General features: G+C 35.6%; 2 protein-coding genes across 2 annotated transcripts in view; both read left to right on the top strand.

Annotated features, from left to right (window-relative positions):
- The window catches only part of LOC106100776 (probable glutamine--tRNA ligase), a 5968-nt gene extending 4022 nt beyond the window's left edge, over positions 1 to 1946 (top strand). Inside the window, exons 9-12 of the mRNA XM_013279798.1 lie at positions 460 to 697; positions 778 to 923; positions 1337 to 1526; positions 1821 to 1946. Of these exons, the coding sequence (XP_013135252.1) occupies positions 460 to 697; positions 778 to 923; positions 1337 to 1526; positions 1821 to 1868 (622 nt within the window). The 3' untranslated portion in view covers positions 1869 to 1946. The remainder of the gene's footprint in view (positions 1 to 459; positions 698 to 777; positions 924 to 1336; positions 1527 to 1820) is intronic.
- A 794-nt stretch (positions 1947 to 2740) lies between these two features.
- LOC106100362 (MAP kinase-activating death domain protein) overlaps positions 2741 to 11198 on the top strand; it is a 26585-nt gene continuing 18127 nt past the window's right edge. The window contains exons 1-6 of the mRNA XM_013279190.1: positions 2741 to 3085; positions 8876 to 9079; positions 9231 to 9411; positions 10485 to 10626; positions 10766 to 10913; positions 10989 to 11146. Coding sequence (XP_013134644.1) covers positions 8978 to 9079; positions 9231 to 9411; positions 10485 to 10626; positions 10766 to 10913; positions 10989 to 11146 — 731 coding nt within the window. The 5' untranslated portion in view covers positions 2741 to 3085; positions 8876 to 8977. The remainder of the gene's footprint in view (positions 3086 to 8875; positions 9080 to 9230; positions 9412 to 10484; positions 10627 to 10765; positions 10914 to 10988; positions 11147 to 11198) is intronic.

The following is an 11198-nucleotide window of genomic DNA, read 5'->3' as shown; positions in this document are numbered from 1 at the left end:
CTCTTATTCGACAGAGGAGGAGCACAAAGAGAATATTTTCCCTTCCCACGCGGCTCCGCCGCCGTCAAATCCACTTTTCCTTCACATTTCCTCTTAAAAAAGGGTGTAAAGGAATGGGGCTGAAATTAGGCCTTTATATTACTATTATAAAACTTTAATAAATACTTTGCTATGTAGAATATCAGCAATCACAACATATTTTCCATTAATTATCATATTAATGTTATAAATGCAAAAGTTTAGATGGATGTATGGATGTTTGTTAGAGTTTAAGAATGGCTGTACGGATGTCGATGAAATTTTGCATAGATGTACATGATAGTCTGGAAGAACACACAGGCTAAATACTTTTGTTTTTTGTTTTATTCGGGACGGACTCGCGGGCGAAAGCTAGTTGTTAATAAAACTAACATGTTCAAAAGCTAACAATAAAATTAACTGTATTTTAATGTATTTTAGAACAATGGTGGTATTAGAGCCTTTAAAAATAACGATAACCAATTACTCCGGGAATGGGCCGATAGTGTACACGGTGCCTGACTTCCCCACGGAGCCGGAGAGGGGATCTCACAAAGTGGTGTTCAATAAAGTTCTATATATAGAGTACAGCGACTTCAAGGAGCAACCAGAAAAGGGCTACCGAAGACTAACGCCCACTCAGTGTGTAGGCTTGAGACACTCTGATTTCGTTATTAAGGTATAAACATATATACAGTTTTGTTTTCTATTTTGTGTATATTTAATTATATAAATACTATTTTATGTATCCATATTTAGGTTTCCAAAGTAATAAAAGATGAAAGTGGTAAAGTAATTGAGGTGGAATGTGAGGCAGAAAATGTGACATCTGCGGAGAAACCGAAAGCTTTCATACATTGGGTAGCGGACCCTATAGCTATTGAAGCGAGACTTTATGAACCTTTGTAAGTACTTTATAAGGATTAATTTATTGAATTAAAAATGTGTAATATGACCACAAATTAATTAGTTATGGCGACTTTTGAAACTGAAAAAAAATACTATTAATAATTTTTTTGTTTTGCATTGAAACATTGATCATTGTCTAATTAGTCTAACCTGAAACAGTTAAATTTTATTTAATTCAAACTGAAATTTATGACATAAAAAGATTAACATACTTCTTAATAATATTATAAATGCAATTGTTAAGATAGATGTTTTTAACTATGTATGTCTGGTTTGGTACATTTTTGAAATTTAAGTAACTTTAAAAGTTGCGTAATTTAAGTATTTTCCGACGCGGATAGAGTCGCGGGCGATTACAAGTGGAACTTTATTTTATGACTAAAAATGTAATTATGTAATATATTTTAAGATTTAAACATAAAAACCCCGAGGACACGAGCGAAGTGCCGGCAGGTTTTCTGTCCGACTGTCGCGAGGATACGTTGAAGGTGGTGACGGCGCTCGCAGACCAGTCGCTGGCTGGGGCCAGGGTGTATGACAACTTCCAGTTTGAAAGGATCGGCTTTTTCTCTATCGATCCTGATACCACCACTGATAAGGTATACTTCATTAATGAAACATACTAAAAAGTCTGGTTGTATATCTATATATGTCTATTTATTTCTTACTAATATTATTAATATAAATGTTTGAAGGGGTGAATATTTGTTAGAAGGTAACGCCTAAACGGATGAACGCAACTACATCAAATTTGGCATCTACTTTATTTTTTTTTAAGTAAATTATTATAATATCATGAGTTACAGTTTTTCTTTTCTTAAGAGCAAGATGTGTTTCTTGTTTAGATGTTTCTATGAAACTAAATAAAATTAACATTTTATTTGTATTTTCAGATGGTTTTCAACAGAACTGTATCTCTTAAAGAAGATACTGGGAAATAAAAGCATATTTAGGTACCATTTTTAAACTGTTTGTACACATTTTATATACATATATTTATGAAATTAAAAATAAAGAACATTTATCTAATAACTATTTTTCTTATCTTTACCACACGCACATATTTTATATCCAGGACCAATTTTAGCCCTACCGGCGCCCTGGGCGAGATATTTAGCGCACGCCCTCCTTTTTTAGCACTGGGAGGTTAAGTGTAACTATAATTAACAAACCTTTGGCACCCCTACTAGTACAGCGCCCTGCGCAGTCGCCCTACCCTAACACCCTCCTTCCCTATAATTTTATGTTCTTCACAAAAGTGATCTTCAAGAATTTTCGCAGAGCTTTCTCTAGGAAAATAAGAAGGAACATACGAAACTGTCAGCTACACGTATCTAATTAAATAGATTCTGGAGAAAGATAAACGAATTTTTGGACCTTGGCAAATGATTTCGACACCAAACCAAATAAGAGCTTTTCATATCGGTTTTAGAGTTAATTATTAGTTAACTGTCCTTTCCGATTTGATTTAAAAAAAATATAAAAATGTGAATAAATAGTCCATCAAGTATTATTTAGATATCTCGTAGTCTAAAATATTTCTTTAAAATTGTTCAGTTCTCCTAAAACATGCCTTATGTTTACAATTAAAGTTAATACCTATATTTGTTTTTGCAACTACAATTTCAAGGTATAAAATAATGTCTTAGAAATCATTAATTTTATAGTATTCATAAAATTGCGTAGTAAAACTACGTCGTTGAAGTGCGTATATTTTAATGAACTTAACGTACTAATATATGTTAATAAATTCCTTAATGCAACCTACTTATGGAATTAGAATCGAGCCTGATACTATCTGAGTGTAGTACTACGTTATGCGCGGTTCACACGTGGCTAGTACAGTAAGTCAGTTGCGCTGTATAACTGGACTGATATACAATCGGCATAATGTGAACACTGACTGGCGCCAGTGACTCACTATAAAGTATGACTGGTAGCGCAACTGTCCAACTGTACTGACTGAGTGTGAACCGAGCATTATGTATGTGGTAGGTAACGCGTCTGCGCGTGTTATCGAGCGTGGGCGGGCGCGCATGGCCATTGAGCCTCCTATGTCACTCTGTCACTCCGATGAACACGCTCCCGTGATACAGCCCGCAACCGTATATAGTGCAACTTGCTTAGATTCCACAATGCCAGCTACGTCAATATAAAAGTGAGTATTGCCTTTTATCCAAGCTTAAGTTCGTCATTTTTCGTTTTCATTAAACTACGTCATATTGATTTGACGCTAATATTTTTTTAATAGTTGACAAAGTTTTTTTTCAGCATTTTTTTTATATCTCTTAATTATTTTCTGCGTAGTTTTGATAGTTTTAGTTTAGATTAGGGCTAACGTGGCAGCCACAACCTGAATATCCATTAACCTTGACCGGTATTGTTTCTTAAGGCCATGCACTCAATGAGTACGTTTTATATTTCAATCATAAATAGCTTTTGATTCTCATATTCATACTACTTATTAATTTAATATTTTGCTATAATTCTTATCGCATTATTTTGCTACTTTTTAAACGAAGCTATTCTTACTGAAGATGTACCATATATTCTTAACATTGTATTATGTAATAATTTCGAATAATATTTTTAATCTACATATTCGTAGATTATTTATTAGTACTGGCTATTGTGCAATATTAGCTAAATCTAATAAGAAATGTTATAGGTTTACGAGTACTCAAAGTTGGTTGGTTGGTTGTTTAGCTGAACACTTAATATTGGGGTTGATGATCTAGTTACAGTTGTGATAAATTGATGATAGTTGTTCAAATAAAGTTAGCTGGGGACCGATTATTGTAGCAAATAAGGGAGGCCAACGGCCAGTGGGCGGCAATATGTCGAGTGGATGGATGGATGGAACATAAAAGCTGCTTCCATTAAGGCGTTTTCTATGACGTACATATTGACGCTAATTATTAAATTGCGTAAGTTGAAGTTTTCAAACTTTAGGAAATTCTAACTGAAACTTTTATAATTTAAAACTTAAGTCGAATTTGTTTTGATTATATAAGTCGAAACATTTCTTAGAATTCGTAGCTTTTAAGGTATGGCGGTTATTTTAGATACTTGTATGTTGAAATTATTAATCATTTCCGTAATTAATATTCAATATTAAATACAATAACTAATTTGGCGTTTATTGTTTTTTTCTTGTCTTTTTCTGTACAATCAGCATTTTTGTACGTTATCCGAAACCCTTAAAACTCGGTTAATGTTTTAGACTACTAACGATTGATTTACTGATCTAATCATTCCTCTTGTCAGTTAATTATTATTTAGGGCCCCTTAAAAAAATCATACTTTTCATAGTGAATATTTTACAACTGAGTGCTGTAATTGTTACATATGCATTTTGTTTAGTAACCGAAGGTTACTAATAAGATATTCGCAAAACGCACTTCCAGTTCAATGTTATCTCACGTTATCTGAGTGTGACGGTGCCGGTGTGGGCTCCCGCAGCGTGTTGCTGATTAACTAACTGGAACACGATTTGCATATCGTGCTAACGGAGGCCTTTTGCCGACCCTACTCTACCCATAAATAACACTGACATTTGTACAAATGAAAAAGAGAAATGTTGCCGTATTGTATTTATGTATCTTATTCTTACTAATATTTTAAATGGGAAAGTTTAGATTGATAGATGTTTGTTAGATTTTGTAGCCTAAACGGATCTGCATGTAATTTGGCATAGATATAGAGCATAGTCTAAAAGCACCAATAGGCTATTTAACCATATTTTTAACGCGCAGACAGAGTCGCGTGCGTCATCTAGTTTATTATAAATGGGAAAGCTTATAAGGATGGATATTTGTTAGAATTTGTAGCCTAAACGTCTTACGGGATATGGAAGAAATTTGATTTCGATAGTAGAGTAGTCTGGAAGAACAAATACGCTTCTTACTTATTTTTTAATACCACGTGGACCAAGTCGCGGGTGAAAGCTAGTTAGCTATATTTGGATTAAGATTTAACAACGTTAGCTATTTTTCATTACTATTGTATTAACAAATACCGAGACGAGAAATGTAAAGCTTTTATAAAGCTCTGAATTGAGATTAAATTTTGTTAAGCGAAAGATTTACATTGCTAATTTCATTAGATTGTTGTTCGTAGGTACTCGATTACGTTTACGTTTTTGAATATAATTCCTATAATAAACGTCATTGTGAGTTGGGCTGATTTCGACGCCTACAGATTGATAAATAATAAAGCGTAGGCAGTTAAAATGTTTTATGGCTTAATAAACCTGAAAGTAATAAGTACTGCGCTATTTGTAAGCTGATACAGATAATAAAGTCATTGAGAAATGAAAAAGTCAAGTTCATAAAAATTTAATTCTGTATCAAAATTTTCCTTATTCACAGTACAGCAATGTTTAAATATGTTAAACTAGCTTTCGCCCGAGACTCCGTCCGCTTGGAATTAAAAAAAAATTGACTAGCCTATGTGTTCTTCCAGACTACCCTCTACATCTATTCCAAATTTAATCGAGATCCGTTCAGCCGTTTAGGCTACAAACTCTAACAAACATCCATCCATCCATCTATACTTTCGCATTTATAATGTTAGTGAGATTGAAAGAAACATTGAAAAATGTTAATCAGAATAGGTATAGTTCTTCGTTTCTTTTTCCAATAATCCAGGGATCTTTAATGTTATTGATTTACTAGATTTCTCATATTAGGCTAGTTACAAATTTAATCATTTTCGGAAATTGTAGTAGCATTAATTTATACTTTGTAATAAAAGTCAATCGAAAGGAGCGCTTTAAAAACGATTTTGACATGATGAAAAGAAAAGGGGAACGGAAATTAATTTCACTAAAGTGGGCTTTAAAACCTTTTAAGATACAATTTCGTTCGCTGTTCGTTTAATATCGTGGTTAATCTCCTCAAAGCAATATTATACAGTATATTTTATAGATTATAAGCAAGTAAAAGGGAGCGTCGGTGGCTCAGTGGTTTGAACACTTGACTTGTAATCTACAGGTCTTGGGTTCGAATCCCGCCATGTACCAATGTGATTTTTGATTTTTCGAATTTCATATGTACATAATTTACCCGACGTTCTTACGGTGAAGGAAAACATCGTGATGCAACCTGCACCTATCGGCGAAGAAATTCAAAGATATGTGTGAAGTCAACCAACCCGCACTTGGCCAGCGTGGTTGACTATGGCCTAGTCACCCCGTATTAGGGTAGGCTCCGAGCCCCTCGGTGGGGACATATAGTGAGCTGGTGATGATGAAGCAAGTAAAAAATGACATAGAACTTTTTATTAAAAGAATTGATAAATAGAATATTTTGCTACATATTTCACGTCTTACGGCTTTTCTATCGTATACCGCAATATGTTACGACTTGTGAGTAGATTGTGCTATCTAACATTCTGCAAACGTAACAATAGGAAAAAGGGCACAATGAATTCTTGATATGTAAGGACATATTTTATTGTAGACATTTTTCTTTTGTTATCCCACGGATAGGAGAGGAGGGTTGTGTCATCGAGGTCATGTACTTTTGTAGTAAGTGTGTCCATTTAAAACTAATTAAAACACATTGGTATATGGCGGGGAACGAATCTGGACGTATAGATTTTGCATCTAGCCAGGTCAAGCGCTTAATAACTGCACTATCGACTTTTTATTGAACGTGTTTCTTTATATTGCGATCAATTATTAATCCCGGTACCATGGAAGTCGCACTTGAGGTTGCTCAACTTCCATGGTAGATTTCTAAGCACCAACGCCAATCAAGTGACCAACGCCACTGAGTTGATTAGTGAGTAGAAATCTCACATAACCCTGTCTGTCTGCCAAAAGGCAGAGTATCACTTGAGGATTAAGGGCCTGTCCCACTAAATTGTAAATAATCTGATAACAATCAAAAGTGTAAAATAAGTGATGGAAATATCGGATTTCAGATAGTGTCGTAATTTTTAAGCTATCTGCGCCTCTATCAGCCAGAGGAGGGACAGGCCCTTACAAAAAAGTATCTGATAATACAAAAAGTGTTGGAACACATTCAACTAAATCTAGAGCCGTTTTCTAGAAATTCCATCAATTAGTAAATCAATGAATATTAATCAGTTTCGATAGAATACCAGCAGTAAATATTTATATTTTCCCATGAAACCAAGTTCATTAACATGCCCTCTGAATAACGTAGCGTTTGCTATTTCAGTAAATAAGGCATATGGGACTGACTCTACACATTTATTGTCTAATCTTTTCCTTCACATTTGTACTATGACTAAGCGTAACAAATTAACCACCAGACGCGAGCATCATTACTTTATGTCAATTTGTTCAGACGTCACTCCAGGGATCTACTGAAATATTGCGTTAGTGTTTCTACTTGATTAGGGTTCTTTGCACACGAATTAGGACAACTTATTGTTTCGCGTGGGCGAGTTGTTTGTTCTTAAGAAACAGTCTAAATTAATTATTGTTTCACTGTAAGGACAACACTGGCAAATAAATAACATGTGCTAGAATCAAATAAAACAAGTTCTAGTTTAAATAAATGTTTTGATACACTGTAAACATCACGGTCCAGTTAGAAAAGGCTGATTGTATTGCGGTAGATTATTTCCCACGAGACAAATGTATCGCCAAATAAATATTCTGCAATAAAAAGTCCGTTAGTATTGTTACCTGAATTTTTATTTTTATAAGAAAGAAACACAAACACTTACCAGTTATAAAGTCATTCACTGTATTTATTTCTGGAATTTTTGTAATTTCATTATCTCTAACTAATGTGGGCGTCCACTTTATTAAGATCGCACTTTCTTTAGTGGGCAGTATTTTCCTTATATTTTCAGTGTACCAAACTTAACAACTAGAACTAGAACGACGTTAAACTCAACTAGAACAACGTTACAAACAAAATGGGGTCTCCAACAACAAAAGTACACTTTACTTGATCTCGCGTCACCTAGTCTTGGCCTTGGTCTGTCGTAGGCTTTTCGTAGAGATACCTACGACGGCCGATTGGTCATTCAACAGACTCAATTTAACTTTTCTATTAGAAAAAAATCAAATGTAAACGTCATTGAATATATACTATTACAAACTTTCTACATATCGTTCTTCTTCGTATTGTAAGCGGATTTTATTTAGATTCAAATTGTTTTTTTTTCTCGCCCACGCTCTTGACGATACTGCAGATAACGTAGCATGACGTCCGCAGATGGAGATATACAGGGAAGCTTTAAATGTCAATTACAGTGAGATTGCATCATTCCTAACCAGATTATACATCCTATTATAACGTTTTATTTAAAGAAAAAAACATAAGTTAATGTAGAAAAAATCGGTTAGTGTATAGGTTATAGATAAATACTATGCTACCTTATAAACAAGCTAAAATCACCCCTTTATAACTATACCTAGGAAGGCTGAGGGTATGAAATGTTGAGGCTAAATAACTCTTTAATTTTTGATTGAAAGAAAAAACACCCTATATTAAAACATTTACGACGCCTCGACTAATAAATCATGCAATAAATGTCTTTATTAAAGTTAGCAAAACATAAAACTAGAAAAGCCATTTCGGTTTGTACCTTTTAACGATAGCACTTCCAGTTTTATGTGAAGTCTAAGCCATACGTCGTTTTATGGTCAATAAAAGTATTAAGGCTCCCAGCTTCAGCGCGGTTTGTACAGGATGCTAGTGTATTAATTAGGTCAAGGCGAAATGGGTCAAGGACCCAGGAGTGTTGGTATATCGTACTAACACGAAACGGTTGCTCCTCGCCGCTTTAATACAATTAAACCTCGGGAAAATTGTTTAGAAGGTTGATGAGGGGTAAATGCTTGGTGTGGGTAAATTTCATTTAGTTAATTAAATTAATGCATGTCCACAAGTCCCGAGGCTCTGCGCACATGCGGCATCTTATGTGATTACCGTGTTTTCTCTTTACTTCTAAATCTTTCCAGGTACATCAAAAGAAGATAATTATGAAAATCCATTATAATTTAAATAATGGGTACAAGTGGTCTTAGGATCAGTGGGTGTAGAACTGAGGGTACATTGAGAATATGGACGTCCAAAAGCAGCAACTGTGTCCCCGGCTGGTGGATTATCTAACTATAGTGGGCGCGAGACCGTATACATCCGGCAAGGGTTTAGCTCCTGTACAGGTACGTGATAGTTTTACATTATTTCTCAGATTTCCATACATAAAATACTTCTGTTGTTTTTCGTTGAGCCGATCGACGCAATGGTTTTTATTTCAATACTTCTAATTATTCTCTTCTTATTTATAGAATCATAGTTAACTTTTCTCGCCAGGCTCCGGAGCTGCTGCGTCGATATCCACTGACCAATCACGATGACTTCCCCTTGCCGCTGGATATGGTGTACTTCTGCCAGCCGGAGGGTTGCGTGTCGGTGGGGCCGCGCCGTCAGCTCGCTCACCTCGCCACACGCGATACAACCTCCTTCGTCTTTACGCTCACAGATAAGGATTCCGGTACGAATGAAATAAGCAATCGTTTAAAAACTTAGCCCAACAAATTGAGACCTTTGATACTTAGTGCAAGAATACCAATCAAATACTCGCTTCTCGCTTAATCATCAAAATTGATTTAACTGCTTGGGTTTATAGTACAATGGAACGGTCATAAACATAGACAAAAACAGATTTAAAATGCTAGTTTGCTTTATAAAGGAACCAAACATAGAACTAAAATATTTAACATGGTGTTTTCCAATATTTCTCATAATATAGCATTTTCAAGATGTATGTCGTTCGCAGGAACCGAAGTTATTGATCGGGGTTTTTCAATTACTCGCCTCTTGTCATTTCCTCGCCACACAACGGCGTAATGGTATTACACATCCATCACTGGCTTGGCATTTTTGTTTGATAGTATAAGTATGTTTTCCTCAATATTCAGAAACTAGGTTAACTAGATTCTCTTAAAACTTTTCTTAAGAATATTGTAATTTTTTATAACGTGTCATAGAAGAATATTAGATAATTAAGTAGAGGGTACGTGTTACTTATTCGTATATTCAGAGTTCTTATCACCAAATTAAAATTAATTTCAACTACTTTATTAATAACTATAATATTCATAAATATAACATAAGTTGTTGAATATAAAAAGAACGATTACTGAAGTGTGCTATCAATATTACTAGAGACAGAATATGTGGGCGGTTTGCTACCGTTCTGTTTATTTTGATGTACTGTGTGCTATAAATAATAATGTGTCACTTCAGTTGTGAAACTTGGCTAAGAAACTGCGAAAGTGGGTCAAGATCACACCTTAAGGTTCTGTGCTCCAAAATCCGCAAATCGTGACATTTTGATAGCAGGTAGAACTGTCTCCATATTAATTTTAGTATCTAAAGACTAGTAATAAACTAACCATATAGTTTATGGTGGGTAGTTTGGGATAACTATAGTTCTTACGGTACATACACATTAGTCAGTTGTATTGTCATTGTTAACGGTATGTTTTCACTGTTTTAATTGAATGAACATTTTAACTTATATTTTATCAGTGGAAACTCATTGGTAAAATAACATGTTATCAGGTAAGACGCGTTATGGCGTATGCGTTAACTTCTACCGCGCGATGGAGCGCGCGCCGGCGCCGGGCCCTCGCGAGCGCTCCGTGCTGCGCCGCGACTCCTGGCGGAAGTCCATGGAGAAGAGCTCAGATTCCGCGTTCTCCAGGTGACACCAACACACCTGGCAACTGCATGTTTAATAGTTTAACAAGGGTAAAGACCCGACTAGGTTTGAGTAATCTTGATCATGACGTCTTTATTGGGTTTTTGTTTGTGCATTGAGTAATATGTGGCGAATGTTCCAGTGACTATAGGAGCAGCAACGTCGCGCCGAGCGACTCGGAGCGCGACTGCAGCGCCACGTTAGCACCGCGTGCTACTCCTGCGGCCCCGGCTGACTCGGAGAGCGGCGGCTCGCACTCCCCGAGTCCACGCGCCACGCGGAAACGCCAAGTATACCTTCACTAATTCTCCTTCGATTAGAGATTCAAATCGTATTTAAGAAACTAATAAAATGTTTGTTTGCAGCGAATCCGCAATCACTCCCTCACCTCATTATGCCTTTTATCACATCATCCTTTCTTTTCCACATTCCGAGAGTGCCTGTTTATCCTTAAAAAGTTAATAGATGCCTGCAACGAGTCTTCCAGTCCGCGGCGTGTCGGCGCCTCCAGACAGATATTTAGGTAAAACTAAAATTTTGATTAACCAAGGCTGTTTAATTTTATAGACCACATG

This window comes from Papilio polytes, unplaced genomic scaffold (genome assembly GCF_000836215.1).
Source record: "Papilio polytes unplaced genomic scaffold, Ppol_1.0 DF824047.1, whole genome shotgun sequence".
NCBI classification, from domain to species: Eukaryota; Metazoa; Arthropoda; class Insecta; order Lepidoptera; family Papilionidae; genus Papilio; species Papilio polytes.
The sequence above is the reverse complement of the archived record's forward strand: the minus strand, read 5'-3'. Positions and strand labels throughout refer to the sequence as shown.